This window comes from Acomys russatus, chromosome 9 (genome assembly GCF_903995435.1).
Source record: "Acomys russatus chromosome 9, mAcoRus1.1, whole genome shotgun sequence".
Taxonomy (NCBI): Eukaryota; Metazoa; Chordata; class Mammalia; order Rodentia; family Muridae; genus Acomys; species Acomys russatus.
This window is the reverse complement of record NC_067145.1, coordinates 47,530,720-47,547,611: the sequence shown is the minus strand read 5'-3', so window position 1 is coordinate 47,547,611 and position 16,892 is coordinate 47,530,720. Positions and strand designations below refer to the sequence as shown.

Here is a 16,892-nt window from a genome sequence, read left to right as displayed (position 1 = left end):
CACATCCCTAGCTTGATCTGAGCAGAGGATACTTTATTCTAGAATTCTTCCTTTGTTGAATAAGATTTTTAAATATCAAGTCATAGACTTGTGCCTTCTTCTCCATAGTAACTAACTCAAACAAAACTACTTGTCTGCATCTTCCTTTAAGGAACTTTTCAAACACTATTTCATTTAAACTCTCCATGGTGCTCCATGACATTTACCTCTGTTGCAACAACAGGTTGTTCAAGTGTCTGTACCATGGTCCTTGGCTACAAGGCAATAATAAAAGAGGAAGTTACTTTTTAAAAAAATTATCTGTATTACCAGTAGGCCAGGCAAGCAATCAATCAAGACACAGACACTTGCTATATTTTAAAATAGCCTTAGTTAACCTGGGACAAGGCAGATATCAATCCTCTAAACCACCTCCCAGAGTGGGGCAAGCATGGGATCCCTGCCTCAATCCCATGTCATCTGCTTCTAATAACTCCTATCAAGCTAACTCCCGTCCATAATCTGAAATACTTGTTCATGTTCTTCATCTGGGCCGAATTCTCCACCCATGCCAGCCATGTGCTTCTCTACCATCTAACCCATGGCGGCCTTCCTCTCCTCTCCTCTCTCCTCAGGGTCTCTCTTCTCCTAGAATTCCACTCCTCTCCTCAGTGTCTCTCTTCTTCTTCTTCCCAGAATTCCTCTCTCTCTCCTAGCCCCACCTATCTCCTTTGCCTTGCCCAGGTGGGAAGGCTTTTTAATTAAGCAAAAGGTGGGTCACAGAGACAGGAAGTAGTAATTAGCATCAAAATACATCAGACCATCCCCCACCAGAAGTGGGAAGGTTATATTATACCTTTGGACTTTTTCAATAATTTGTGAATGAAATTGACAAACCTCTAAAGAACTTTCTAACTTTTAGGTTTTTATTTTTTCAAACGTTTTTAAAATATCAAACTATTTTCAAATTCACAAAGTCCTATTTCAAGCACAGAAACAAAACTTACACATTTTTTAGTTCATTTGGATTTACAGATGTCCTGAAATCAGCTATTGTCAGTCTGCCAGGTTTTTAGCTGAGTTAAGGACTCCGCATTTCCGCACGAATTTTAGAGCCATTTTTCTAACTCTTCATAACATGTACTGAAATTTTGATTGGTTGGAATACTAAACAATAGATTCATTTAGGAAAAATTAAATTTCTAATAGTTCTGAATATTTTATTTATAAACTTTGTTTATAGTCTGCACTTATTTGGAAGTGCTCTCTGTTAACTAAATGATTTCTTTATTTAATTTTGCTAAATTAAGTGAAAATTTTATATTTCTAATTGCTATTTTAAATTATTTTATGTGTTGTTTCTTTTATTTCTCTTAATTAATTTTAACTAGTTCTTTGCGATTTTTATTTGCCATTCTGCCCACAACCATTCCTAGGTGCACCTTTCCTTTCCTGCTCACTCAACTTTGTGTCCTATTTATTTTAATCCTTCCATACCAATTTGTGCTACTCAAATATTTTTGGATTCCTGCTGTTTCACTGGAAAGGGGTTGACCTCCCAGGGCCTACACTCTTAGAAAAAACTATCTCTGCCTCTCCCAGCAGTTACAGTTTTCAACATCTCCATAACTAGGAGTGGGCTTGTGCGTCCACTTCTCTTTCCATGGCATGGGATCTGGCTTTGGCATGCACAGATTTGTACAAGAGTTCTAGATTTCATATGTGTAACTGCCGTACTGTGTCCAGATTATGATGTTTCTGTGTAAGCATCCACTGCCCGTGGTTCTTACACTCTTCCCACCCCCTTTCTACAAGGATCTCAGAACCTCAGCAGGGTTGTAGGTGGGGCTAAACATTCTGTAGTTTCTGTTAATCACCATTGACTATAAATAAAAGCTTCTACAATAAGGGTTGCAAAATGCATTGATACATGGGCATACATTGTTAAGAGCTAATGTAATACTATACCATTTCACAGTATAATAATAGTAGGTTTCCCCTTTAGGGCCTATGACGTGTGTAGTCATAGGTTCTTAGTCCAGTAACAGTGTCATGTATGGGTTTGGCAATGTGGAATAGATTTATATCCAGTCAGAAATTGGTTACTCCACAATGTTCATAGAATGAGTGGTTAGTCCATGGTGTTCACGCCACTATCGCACCCCTGATCATAGCTTACAATGACAGTTGTAACTGCAGCTCACAGAGTTCATTGCTAAGTCCGATTGAGCACCACTTTTCTTCTCCAGTAACTCACGTAGCGCTTCCCAGCAGTGTGAGTGCCAACCAGAGGGAATGAAGCTGCCAGGTATGCAGTAGCTTGGTTTTGCCATATTCTGTGACTCAGGTGTGTGCTATTTTCAGTGTTAGGGTAAATGTACAATGGAAGCACGTGCAAATGTCGTTTACTTTTTAAAATGAATGATACTTAGTCTTTTGCTAAACTTCCTTAGTATTAGGAGCTTTTTATAGTTTTTATATCATTGAAAAGGAGCCCAATGAGCCTATTTATAAAAATCTACTTTGACTTCACTTATAGCTCTGTCATATATATCATATCCTGATCATCCTTAAAATTATTCTTTCAGTTTTGTTGTTGCTAAAATGATACGTTTACTGGTATAAACCTTTATATCTACAATTATGCATATGTTGTGGAATGGCAGCTTTGAACCAGTGAGTATGTGTATGTATGCCTTACTTCACATATATGTGAACTTTTGGAGTGAGAACATTTTAATCTCAGCTATTAAAAAATACATATTATGTTTTACTATAGTCACCATAAAAACATATTTTTCCCAGAACTTGGGAGACAGAGGAAAGTAGAATTCTGTGAGTTTGAGGCTAGCTAGTTCAAGGCCAGCTAGGGCTACACAAAGAAACCCTGTCTCAAAAAACAAAAGCAAAACAAAACCAAAAAAGAGTTTTTTTTTCCTGAAAATATCTCTGCTGTCTGAGGTTTTTTGTTGTTGTATTTGTTGTTGCTGTTTTTAATTTAATCACTTTACAACCTGATACCAGCCTCCTCCCCTGACCTATCCGAAGTTTCACCTTTTGAACATTTCACTAGAGTACTGTCTTCCAGCTCCTTGTCATTTTTGTATTTGCTTCTTTGGACTGATTATTTTTCTGATATATATATATATATATATATATATATACAGATCACATATCCCTAGTTATTTATGCACTGTGAGTTCTTATATGCTGACTGCTAAAGTTTGGAATATATAGTGAAAACTGGTAACTTTGCCCTAGACAGCAGTTAACTTGCTTACTGTTCTGAGTTGCCTATTAATGACTATTATGAAGGTTTATTGTGAGGCTTAAATATAGAACAAAAGTCAGGAAATTTTATTCTGTGTGAATTAATGAGTAGGCGTTGTTATTGTTGTTTATATGAAAGGCTCTAAAGTCCTGGTTGCGACTGTTCAACTCTGCCATGATTGTTTAAAAATATGTGATCAAGTGGGTATATCTCAATAAAACTTTATTTACACACACTAGTGGCCTTGGATTTAGGATTATAGTTTGCCTATTTATAATGTGAAACATATTTCCTAGAGTTACTTTGTGTTCTACTAAGTCACGTTGTGTCTAAAGTTTCATCCGAATTTCTTGTATTTGTAAAGAACATTTTACTCTAGAAGGTAGAAGCCTAAAGATGTCCAAGTTTCTGTGAATACCTGAAATAATCCTGTTTACCTGCTAGTTCATTGGTGTCTTAGAAGTTACCTTTCTTCCTTTTGAATTCTGCCCTATACATATGCAGACTGGAATCAGCCAAAGACTGGAGAACATCTCTGCATCTCTTTATCTACACCAGTCTTTTTTCATTATCCTCCTGTCTTGCAACTTGGAAATGCTTCCATCTTTGTGTGCTCCTTCAGGGGGACCTGTTTTCTGTTTCACTTACCTTTCTAGAATTCAGCTTGGAAAGCATAGCCTTGCAGAAATTCGGCGTGACAATAGGCTGCTGCGCCCTTGTTCTTTTAAAGGACCCGGGTCTTCTACTTCCTATTTTTAGTATTTGACCAAAATGATTTTATATATTTGACTAGTGATGTAGTTTCTCATGTTTGACGGAAATTTTATGCCTTCGTTCTCCTTTCTAACTATAAGCAGAAGTTATCTCACTGCTTACTTTGCTGGCCAAATTGTTTATGACTTAGCCAGAAAAAATCTTCAAACTCTGTAAGTCAGTACCATGTTTTCTTAATTATCAGATCAACCTAAATCTCTTTAAGCCTTTCATCATTATGCTGGCTAGTCTTATATCAACTTGACACACAAACTAGAATTATCTTAAAGAAGAAACCTCAGTTGAAAAAAATGTCTCTATAAGATCTGGATATAGAGCACTTTTAAATTAGTGATTGATGGAAGAGGGCTCAGCCCATTGTGGGTGGTGCCATCTCTGGGCTGATGGTCCTGGGTTCTATAGGAAAGCGGGCTGAGCAAGCTGTGGAAAGCAAGCCAGTTAGCAGCACCCTCTCCATGGCCTCTGCATCAGCTCCTGCCTCCAGGTTCCTGCCCTGTTTGAGTTCTTGTCCCAACTTGCTTTGATGATGAACAGTGATATGGAACTGTGAGCCAAATAACCTCTTTCTTCCTCAGCTTGCTTTTTCATTATGGTGTTTCACTGCAGCAACAGAAACCCTACTAAGACAATAATAAGACTATTTTTGTGTCATTTTTAAATTTTCTAGTGCATACACGTAAATCTGAGGCTCATCTTTAACCTTCTTCTCCCTTGCCCCCAATCTTCTATTTTGAAGAATTTAGTTTCTATAATGGAGATGACTATGCAAATACTTGTAAAGCTTATATCAGATAGAACCTTCATCTTATATTGAAAAAGCCATGATTCTTTTGTGGGGACATTCTTCACTGAATTTTGTTTCACTTAAAAATTTTAATTTATTAATTTACATCCTGATTGTCCTCCTCCCTTATGTCCTCCGAGTCCCACCCTCCCTCTGTCGTCCTCCTTTCCTTATCCTCTAGTCCTCTAGTCCTCAGAAAGAGGAGAGTCCTCCTCCCTTGTCATCTGACCCTAGCCTATCAAGTTCTTGATTATTATTACATTTGGGGTAAGGTTAGAGAAACAGCAATCAGACAGAAATGGCAGTCCAATCCATAAAAGCGATACATTAAATTTTATCAAAATAGTGATAGCAGATATGATGCAATATAGTTTAATGATAGAGCCAAGAGTTGACTGAGTTTGCTGAAAGATTTTATGATTGATAAGATTAAAATATTATATATATGAAAACCACTGTTTCAAGAACTTAGTGATCATCCATAATTTGGCCCTATTCCACATGAGGTCAAATGCTGAGATGGTGAGACTATATAAACCAAGAGTCCCGGAAGAATTGTATATTTTGCAAAATGGAACTTTGTGGAAAGAATATAATCTCAAGTGTGGTCAGAAAGGAGAGAGTGGGTAAGAAACTGGTTTGAGAATTTTGTGGTATGTGGGGAGAAAACCAGATGAGATTTTCTGTAGCCGGGTATGCTCTTATATACATTCTTATTCTTGTCTCTTTGCCAAAGTGGGGTATGATAAGCCTGCCTCCAACTTGGGGATGAAATGCACCTTTAGTAAAAACATCCCTGTTTATTTTTAAAACTCTGTTTCTCAAAGATTGAGATATGCCTCACCTGCACCCTTAACTACAAATGGCCTATACTGCCTGTTTGAGAAAATGGCAACCATATGATTACCTTATTATGACCATGTTGTTATGACCACCTTGCAAACTTTGTTCCAAAAGGTTGTTATGACCAACTTGTTATGCTTATCTCTGCCTCTGTAACCCGGCCTACTTACCTGCCAAGTTGCCCATTTGGAAACCACCTACTCCTGTGCTATACATATCCTTATCTTCCCCACATCCGATGTTGATCTCTTGAACCATGCCTTAGGAAGAGATGCTTTACCAAACTGGGACATGATTTGGGTCATTGGCCTTTCTCCTCACATCTGTGGGGTTAAGAGTGCACTCCAAGTCCTAGATGTGAAAGACAAATGGAAAATTGGGGTGGAATTTAAGATTGTCAGTTGAATTTCAAAAGGTGTTCCCTAACTACAGAGTTCCTTCAGATACCTTTGCCTGAGTAACCAAAGTGCAGAATTGTTGTTAATAAAGTTAGAAGCCTATCCTTCCAATTGGCATGTTCAGGAGTGAAGGTCCAGAGTCTTGAAAAAACATGAAGTTTCAGATGCCTAGGATACATATAGTATTGTAATTTATGCTTTTTAACAAAATAAAATTTCCTTCCATGTTGGTGAGTGACTAATTACATATATATATATATGTGTGTGTGTGTATGTGTGTGTATGTATATACATATATATAACATACATATATATGGAAATATATATTTGTAAAGACCAAAAGCACAAGTGTAAACATACATTTTTAGATATTTCATTGTGTTCCCTTATCTAACAGCCTCCTCCAACCAATTCCTTCCAAATCCCCAACACTAGGTAGGCAAGAAGGAAGGTTAGAGGGGAAAGTGAGCCGAGATCTCTTTAGCCTACTTCCTGTTGCTTAGGTATGTTGAGTTCCTTGGGGGCAAGTTTGACCTTTTCCCATGAGGACTTTTCAGGTTTTTCTTTCTCATTGCTTTGAACACAATCACCTGACAAACTTCAAAAACTGCAGCCACAGTGGGAACAACAGCTGCCTCTTCAGAGCCTCTCCTGGCCTATCTTGGGGCTTTGGCATTTATAAGAGTCCCCAGAATTCCAAATGTAAACTGTCCTCAGCTGGCAAAATTATGCCCCTGCCAGAGCAAGAGACACACAGCTAGCTGCTGTGGACCATCTGAAGCAGCCACATCCCACACCTGCGACTAAATATTTGCATAACATAACTGGGTTTTTAAAGAAACCAAAATTCTCACTACGGACAATATTATAAGTTTAGTCATCAAAGCTGATATCAACCAATGTCCTATGGTTACATTACTATTTTGTTTTGTTTTGCTTTATTTTGAAGTTCACAAAAAAACTGTCACATGAAACAACTTGGGAACAGGTAAATAATGTTAGTTGATAATTTCTCTTTCCCTTTATCAAAATCAGATTGTAGAGGGCTACTAAACTATAATTATGCCATCTCAAGATACTAGTCACAAGAATACTTTAATTACTAAGACTGTCTTAGGAAATTGGTCTTTGGTCACAGAAACCAGCCATAAATTTCTATACTATATGTCTCTGACCTAAAGGCTATAAGAACTGCCTGACTGGGCATAGTCATAGGGGAGGGGATTGAAGGGAAAAATGGGAGAGAGGGAAGAATGGGAGGATACAAGGGATGGGATAACCATTGAGATGTAACAAGAATAAATTAATTTTATATATATATATATATATATATATATATATACATATATATATATATAAAACTGCCTGACTGTTTAACTGTTGGACATCCAGAATTGAAACACTGTGGGGGAAGTGCTTGTGTCGTGTATATATATATAAACATTACATATATATTACATTACATATATATATGATACATATAAATATATATGTCTGTATATATACTTATGTATGTATATATTCTGTTGCTTCCTTGATTCATAAACTGGCTAATTACATATCTAAAAAGGAGGATCAACATAGGATTAACCTTACACCCTACAGAATCAGTATCAATATTTAGCCCTCCATGAATATGAATCCAAATCTGGTTCACAGGTGCAAGAGCCAGTAAGAAATTTAGCTGCTGAGGACTTCATTTTTTAAAAAATGTTTATTCTGTATACAGTGCTCTACTTGTACACATGCATACCAGAAGAGGGCATTAGGTCACATTATAGATGGTTGTGAGCCACCATGTGGTTGCTGGGAATTGAACTCAGCATCTTCAGAAGAGCAGACAGCGCTCTTAACCTCTGAGCCATCTCTCCAGCCCCCTGCGGACTCCATTTTTAACCAAAGTCACCATCTTAGAAGCCATCCTTGTCAGAAATCTGAGGCTGGTAAGTCCTTGAAACTATTCCATGAATGCAAAAGACCCTGGGAGTTATCCCACTTAGCAGATGTGTGTGTGTGTGTGTGTGTGTGTGTGTGTGTGCAGCAATGAACTGTGGCTTTTGCCTTTAAAAGCCTTCCTATCTTTTATCAGGGCCACAGTCCTCAGGGAAGTGATCAGCTGCAGCTTAAATAGAGTTTAGTGGACAGAGTTCAGGTGATCCTGAACTCCACAGCAAGATCACTGTGCATCATCTTATGAATGGAATGGATTAATGATAGAGCAGTGCCACTTTCTTTATTAAAGTAAAGATTGTGTACAATTATAGTTTTGTATAGATATATGATTGCACTTTTCATTTATGTAGTTACTTTGTTTTAAAAATTAAAAAAGTGCATCACTATCCCCAAATACTAGCTCTGCTATTTTGTGTAATGTACTATGATTTTAGTCTTTTTCGAAAAGTGTGTCTGTATTTTCTTCTTTAACTTGGAAGGGGTCCGTTGTAGTTGGAGTCAGTTACTTTGGAGAAAAACTTTTCTAAATAAACTGCAATTGGCAAAAATAAATGTAAGCACAAGCTTTTATAAAATAAAATAATGTACTAATTTCTTATCATCTCATTAGCCCTTCAAAGATAATGCATCTCCCAGTCTCAGTGACACTTGTCAATAGCGCTGTCCTACAATGACAGACTTTTATCTTTTTCAACCCAGTGTACTTAAAACATAGTGTGTGTGTGTGTGTGTGTGTGTGTGTGTGTGTGTGTGTGTGTGTGAATGTTTGGGGACATGTTTACAATTATCTATGAGTGTGTGTTCTTGTATATGTGTTAGCATTTGTGTATGTGTGTGTTTATTTGTATATCAGTGTGCATTTGTATATACATGTGATTGTGTGTGCTTGTATGTTTGAGTGTGTGTTTGTGTCCATGTGATTGTGTGTGTGATCTTTAGTATATATGATTGAGTGTGTAAATGTGTGTTTGTGTTAGTGTGGTTTATTGAGTGTGTAAATGTGTGTTTGTGTTAGTGTGGTTTATTGTGTGTTTATGTGTAGGTATGTACTTGTGTTGAGATGTGTGTGTGTGTGCATGTGTTTGTGTTTATATGCGTGAGAGTATTTCACATGGATACACAAACACACATTCACAACACACTCACACTAAAAAAAAAAAATACTGTAGAGACTTGACAGCTTCATCTAAATAGCAACTCTCTTTTTGAAAATCCATGAATCATTTAGCATCTGAAACCTTCAATTTTCTCACATATAAGTGAGAAAGTTAACATCAATAGTTTTTGTTTCCTTGAACCCTGGAAGTGTTTTGTCTTTGTGGTTCTTAGTTGAGTTTCATAATTTAAATATTAAAATCTTTTGTCTTATCGCCAATCTACTAAAATAAACCAAACAAAAGCTGTTTAATTCGTTACTCCAAACAAGAAAAGAAATCAGAAATTCATTTGTGGAAGGAAGTTCTGTTGAAATTTATGATCAAAGGCTTTGCAGAGTGAACCTTAGTGACGTGGACACCTTCACACAGGTGATTAAGGACTGCACACAGCAGAAAATGTCTGGAAGCCTTCAAGACATGTTTTTTTTCTCAGTACATTCTATGCCACTTTCTGTCTATCTTCTATTTCTTTCCTCATGACCATCAGTGTCCTCATATGAATTTGTTATAGCCTACTTCTTGTCATTATAAAAATATCTGTGATAAATAATAAAGAGCAAATATTCATTTTGACTCAGAGTTTTAGAGGATACCATTCATGACTCATTGGCTTCATTGCTTTTATGTGTTGGGTGAGGCAGGGACCACATAACTATTTATTACTTGGCCAAAAACTTAAAGAATGATGGAAGAGGAAAGGAGATTTATTCTGCCCTTCAAGATCACATTTCTAGGCACTTGAAGTCTTCCTACTAAATGTTGACTCTTAAAGTTCCTGTAGCAGGAATACAATACGTCCTTTCTGGGACTAACTCTCCAAAGCAAACTGTAGGAAGCTATTTAAGATTCAGACTATACCAGGGGTTTCTGCAGGACTTTCCAGAACACTTATCAGTACTGACTGGAAACATCACTCACCACCTCTTAGCCACATCAGCTCTCAACCACCACCCAATTTCCTACCAGACATGGGAGTCCCCATCGTAGAAATAAGCAAGGAATGGTCTTAATTGGCTTGTCTTCCAGGTACCTAGGAGCTTAAGAAGGAAGAGGCAAGTATATTGCTTCATGCTGGTAATCCTAGCACTAAAGATTCTGGGACCTGAAGATTGCTTTGAATTTTGCAAGTCAGCCTGGGTAACATAGTAAGTTTCAGGCTAGAATACAGAGAAAGACTCTGTCTCTGCAAACAAACAAACAAACAAACAAACAAAAATTAACAAACAAAAGCCAATAATACCAAGTACAAAAGAACAAAGCAAAAGTTGGAAGAAAATATTTTTGATTTTATATTATGTCAGAGATCAAATTTAAGGCCAATGCACAAAGTGGATTTTTCTTATGAAATTTCATGCACAGTTTCATCGTGAATAAACCTGACCTCTGGAGCAAACAAAACAAAACAAAACGAAACAAATGGGGCCAGATACTTCAAATGCTTAAACTGTAATCTTTGGTACGTTATGAATAATCCATCCTTAGGGTCGTTAGACTACTCTTAATGAGTTTGAAATGATCTACCATTCCATTTTTGTTTTATTTCAGGCTTTTGCCCACATGGCTATGAGGAATGTCAGAATGGCAGATGCTACAGTCCAGAGCAGAGGTGTAATTTTGTAGATGACTGTGGTGATAACACCGATGAAAATGAATGTGGTGGCGCCTGCACTTTTGAGAAAGGTTGGTGCGGCTGGAGGAACTCTGTAGCTGAAAATTCTGATTGGGTTTTAGGAATTGGATCTCATAAAAGCCAGCGGCCTCCCAAAGACCACACACTTGGAAATGAACATGGTAAGTCATTAAGGTGTTGCCACACTATTTATGCCCATAAAGTTCACCTCACTGTCAACAGCAGCAATTAGAGACCATGACAGTGAGACTGCTGTTCAACCAAACATTTTAGCATGTGTGTTCATATCTTAGGACAGCTGTACCACAAAACCTTGAACCGGTAGCAGAAACTGCGGACCTTAATACTGTCTCAGTTTTTGAAATAGGAAATCCAAGATGAAATATTGGCAGCACTGGCTCCTTCTGAGGGTTGTGAGGAAGGGGGTAGTGTTCCACGTCACTATCTTGGGTTCTGCCATTATCACAAGTTCTTCTCCTACAGATAATTTCCTTTGTATCTTCACAGCAACTCCTTGTATGCTTGGCGTATTAATTTCCATGGTTCTTTTTGTTATTAGATTCCAGTTATATTAACTAGGGTCCACTTTCATAGCATCACCTTTACTTATCTTCAACAGAACATAAGGCTAGGTGATTGAATCTGTAGCTAGGAGGTGGCAAAGGTGAATCAACCCATAGTAAGGAGAGTCACAATCTAGCATTATAATCAGTTTCAGTACCTATAGTTAAATGATTGTATTTGCTTCCATCAGATAACGTTGCTAAGTGGAACATACTCATCTATAATTGATTACCCTGAATTTTGATATTGATTTGATCATTAGCAAATTGCTCGATTCTTTTCCAAAACCTTGGCTTCATAGTTTTTCCCAATGGAGATAGTACGGTGTACATAACAGAGGTTGTGAGACTGATGAAGCCTATGGGTAAAGAGATGTAGACTTATTGAGAAACTGTGAAAATATAACTGCAAGACTACATTTGTAAAAGCATTTTCTATGGACTACTTTTTATAGTAAATATTTACAGTCTAGTGTCAGATACAATACTCAAGGAGCAGAGGACATTGATAGGCTAACATAAGAACTCTTATGTCTGAACAGCACAAAATAGCAGAATGATATCTCAATATTGAGATTTCAAAGTGACATAAAACATATTTGATAAGTTAGGCCACAGAATCAAAGGCCTAAACTCTCACATAACAACATGATATTCTTTATATATTTTCATAATAAAAATAAAACCCAATAGCTTCCCTTCCATATTACACATTAAAATTTCCCGTATTTTATTTACATGTTTAACAGGTGATTGGGTGTTCCCTTATTTTCAGTTCGTGGAAATCTTTGTATGCTTTTAGAATAAGTAGGTATTTCATGGAGTCCATTAAATGATTCCTAGGACTGTCTTGTTGATGCGATGACATAAATATTCTGTCAGGTCATTTAGTCTGCATACTGTGAGGCACTTTGCTAAAAGCCCATACAGTTGGGAATTGCTCTGCCAGGGAGCTACAGATAAGGCTGTTATACTTATTCTCCATTTCAGATGAAAATGCTTTTGGGAGTTGGATCACATGAAATGTAATTTTAAAAAATACAACTAAGAAGAAGAAAAAAAAAAAAAAAACAAGAATAATCCTCTCATTGTTCTTTTGGTCATATTTAAATCCCATCCTCATTCCTAGGTCACTTCATGTATATGGAGGCCACCCCTGTGGGCCTTCAAGGCGACAAAGCCCACTTCAAGAGTGCCATGTGGCAAGAATCCAGCGCTGCCTGCACTATGAGCTTCTGGTATTTCATATCTGCAAAAGCCACAGGATCCATTCAGATTCTCATTAAGGTAGGATGCTGAGTGCTTTCTGAGGCTCTGACAGAGAGAACAGTGTTCTGACCTGGCTAGAGGGAACATCATTCCTCACAAGGAGCAGCTCCTGCAGCCACACACTCTGTGAAGTTTGATTGGCTGGGACATGGCCACATGGAGTGCAGTAGGATGCCACAGTTCCTTTTATAAGCATTAATCTAAGTTCTCTCATTTCACTGTTTTCTTTCCCATCTTTTTCAATGAGAAGGAAGCGGTTATTTGTACATTTGAAAGGAGAGTAACTATTCATTTTCTATTACTAAAGTAATTAGTGAGCACTAATAATAGCCATTATTATTAGTCTGGGTCCATAAATATATCACAAAGGGCTGAGCTGCTCATGAGTATAATCAAGGTATGATTACATTGAATGGCTATTAAGTGTGACATATGAATGCTTTTCTTTCCTGATAACTAATTGGATGTTTCCATCAGAGTTTTAATTTAGCATAACAAAATGACAGAGTTTGGGTACAGAACAACAAAATAATTATTAATATTAATGAGACCTTACTTCAAACATGTTTATTTTTTAACAAGTTAGAGCAGCAGTTAAAAGGAAGTGGTGTATGTGTGTGTGTGTGTGTGTGTGTGTGTGTGTGCGTGTGTTAAGAATATATGATTAAGAATCCAGTTATCATTCCAAGAAATCTTGCTTTAAAGCATGCTCTGTCAGCCACTGCTGTTTCTTCACACATGAGCTGCGCTCAGGTGACCCAGTGCTGATGGAAATACCCACAATGTTATTCTTACATTTGAATGTAGGAACTTATATGAAAACTAAAGCTCTCACAGGAGTATTTCCCTAGTACTTTTGTTGTTGTTGTTGTGTTACTTCATTATTTGGTGTCCAATGTGTGAGGGATTTTGCCCCCTGTGTGAGTTACTTTTGTTACTTAACTGAAACTTACTTTAAATTATCTTATATTATATAGGCTCAAACTTCATATTGCAATAAAATGAAATGTAGGCTGTCTAGAGATGTTGACCTTTTTATAAAGTCAATTAGACCCCCTATGGCTCCGCTAACTGATTTCCATGAGAATTTATCAGCATTTTTAGATACCAGTGTCTCAAAACAAGAACAACAACAGGAAGCAAATAAAATACACTTACAGTTCACTGGGCCCGACTACAGGGAGAAGACCTGTGAGGCTCTATTTTATGGACATGGCATGGCTGTGGCACTCACGCACTTTCAAGAGTTAACTGCACAGAACCCATAAAGAACTGAGCTCTTAAACATTCAGTCATCAATGGGGAGGAGCTTGTAATAATTCATCCCACCAAAGATAGTTAATGGTGTTTGAAGGATGCAGGAGGAAAGGATGCTACTATCTCTGTTGATGTAGCCACTGGTAGGTTATTCATACTCATATCCATTCCCATGCAAGTAGACCTGGTTAAATACAATTCTCAAGCTAAAACCAAAAAACATATTAAAAGAGATGAAAGTGAGATGGGATCTTAGTGGGGATGCGAATATTACATACAAGTAATCAATTATCAAAGAATTCATTGATGAAAACTATTTAAATCAGAAGCAGTTTTAGATTTAATAAAATTACCACTCAAACGTAGAGGGAGAATTTGGGTATTAGGGTTGGAGCTCTATGCCTGAGTGCTGGCCCAGCAAGCACAATACTCTGGATCTCACACTTGCACCTGAAACAGACACACAAATCACAAGGATTGTGATGAGGACAAAGCTTTCCTGGAATGTCTTAAATTTATATTCAGAATTTTATGGAATGCACATCACTTTGGTGAATAATAAGATATGTGTTTTTTGATCCTTTTACAAAGTATTTATTGGCCTTTCATGTGTGTGGAGCCATGCTGGACTTAAACCTCTCTTGAGTCTGAAAGTATGCTAGGCAGATGGCAAATGCAAGAGGGGTAGGATTCTGCATTTTTCTTCTTTTTTCCTTGCAAAAAACATTAGTATTCCCAGTTCATAACTGCACCCCCTTTGCTTCAGTCTCCTCTTCTGAACCTCAGCCATGACACCCCTGTGCTTTTGCTCAACACAAAGTCAGTGCAAGTGGAAGATTAACCATTTGGGAGGAAATATTTCTTACCACTCTTGCTTTCCACAGTTCCTCTCCTGAGTGTTCATCTGGACGCTGGGACTGATTCCTGCTCACTGGCTGGTGATTGGTGATTATTCTCTTATAGTTTTTCCATTTTTGAGAGCTAGGTGTTGTTGAAATTTGAGGTTTTGCTTGCTATCTATAATTTTTACAAGAGTGATTTCTGAAGCAATCATAAAGCGCTGCCTTACTAGGTCCTGGTTAGGGCTCACATGGCAGAAGGAACAGTAATGATACTTCTCATACTGTTAATCAACTCTAACCTGTAAAACTCAGAATCTAAATCTCAAATACAGAACTCAGTCAGACATAGAGGTACCTATCCATTGCACAATAAGCTAATGGTGACACAATTTATATGAAGTTTACTTTTTTCAGGTAACACAATGATAACACATACTAGGCTGAGCCATTCACTGAGCATTGATGTCTGCATTGTTTCTTGCAATGCGAAGTACAGCATTCTGAAATACATAGTTGAGCCCTGCTGTACTAATGGGCTAGAGTGAAGAGTTTCACAGAAATAGCACAGCAACTCTGTCCTCACCCTATTATGGTATTCATGGAGCAGGACTTTAAATCTGGACATGTCTACTTTTAGAAATGTGTTCACTTCCTCTTCCCAGAATCAGGTGGTCTACACAGATAGAAGTGAAATGGAAGTTGTCTTTCACTTAGTTCCTTGTGGTTGCATGGACCTTGTTTTGATAAATTAAATAAACAATGGTGCTTAAAATAGAATTACATGATTCTTACAATACTCTTGTAATAATAATGTGGATACATAGAAACTCCAACAAAACTATTGCCTTACAGAGCATTTAATGATTATCCATACCATTTTATAGAGTATATCTTTAAACCCTATTTCCATATTTTTCTACCAGTTACATGACAGCTACTTTTCATGGAGAGATGTTACCTGAAATATTACATGAAACTGTAATATTTGTGTTATAAATCATGGCAAGAGGTTTCTAACAAGAATACAAAATAATAGTTTGCTGAAACACTAATACCAATTATTATCTTTGCTTATTTGTCTTGTGTATAGATGTTAAAAACAAAGAAACAAACAAACATCAGAAACATTGTTAATAAAACTTCCTAAGAGTAATAATACTGTCTAAAATAAAATTTATAGTGTTAAATAGTTCACCAGAAGGAAAGGTCACTAGCTTCTTGTCTGTTACTGCTTGGCTCAAGACAAATACTTCGTGAGAGGGGTTCAGCCTATGAAAAGTGATGGAAATGTGCTGTTCCACCAGCCTTCATCTTTACCAAGTGAGGTCCATGTGAATTAAATGCAGAGTCTAAAGTAAGAAGTAAGGGAGTGAGCAAGGGCGGGAACTCAGGTAATTTGAAATTAACATTACAGTGTTACATGGTCAACTTGCTGTCTTTCTTTTCCTGGAGGCTGCTTAGAAGTGAAGCGCCCTGCATATCTACAGTCAGTAAAGTATGACCTTTTCCTGCATTCAGTAAATGATTCATCCTAAAAGTGCTGTATTTCTACAATATTTCTTATATTTGTGTGCTTTTTAAGCCATTCACATTTGGTTTTAAATTTTTCAGTAATTTTAAATGCATTGCTTTCTTGACCATTGAAAAATTTAAACCAAACATTAAACAGGCAGTTAGGAATACATAAGGATATTTATTGGTTGTTTGTTGGTTGTTTGTTTGGTTTGTTGGTTGAGATAGGGTCTCTAGTATCACAGGCCCATTTAACTAACTAGGTAACAAGGATGGCTTTGCGCTTCTGATTCCTTGTTTCTACTGCCCAAGTGCTGATAATGCAGGTGTCTGCCATTTTGTTCAGTAATAGACTAAAGAGGAGGGAAGCCAAGGTCTCATGGATCTTAGGCCAGCACACTACCAACAGTGCTATATATATACCCATCCCAATAATATGGAGTTTTGAAACATTCTTGGCTTTAAAATACATTTATCCTTTCAGAATCTCACTTACTATTCCAGTCATTTTTTGCCTTCTGACAAGATTAACAAAGGAAACTAGAACATGTGTGTGAACGTTCTTCAAACATGGGGAGGGGGTTCTTAAATTACTTTTATTCTTCATAGATCATGTATACAGTGATGTCTGTCCAGCCTCAGATGAATTTTTTCAACTAG

General features: G+C 37.1%; 1 protein-coding gene across 1 annotated transcript in view; it reads left to right on the top strand.

Annotated features, from left to right (window-relative positions):
- Malrd1 (MAM and LDL receptor class A domain containing 1) overlaps positions 1–16,892 on the top strand; it is a 641,297-nt gene that overhangs the window by 325,116 nt on the left and 299,289 nt on the right. The window contains exons 26-27 of the mRNA XM_051151281.1: positions 10,705–10,950; positions 12,482–12,639. Of these exons, the coding sequence (XP_051007238.1) occupies positions 10,705–10,950; positions 12,482–12,639 (404 nt within the window). The remainder of the gene's footprint in view (positions 1–10,704; positions 10,951–12,481; positions 12,640–16,892) is intronic.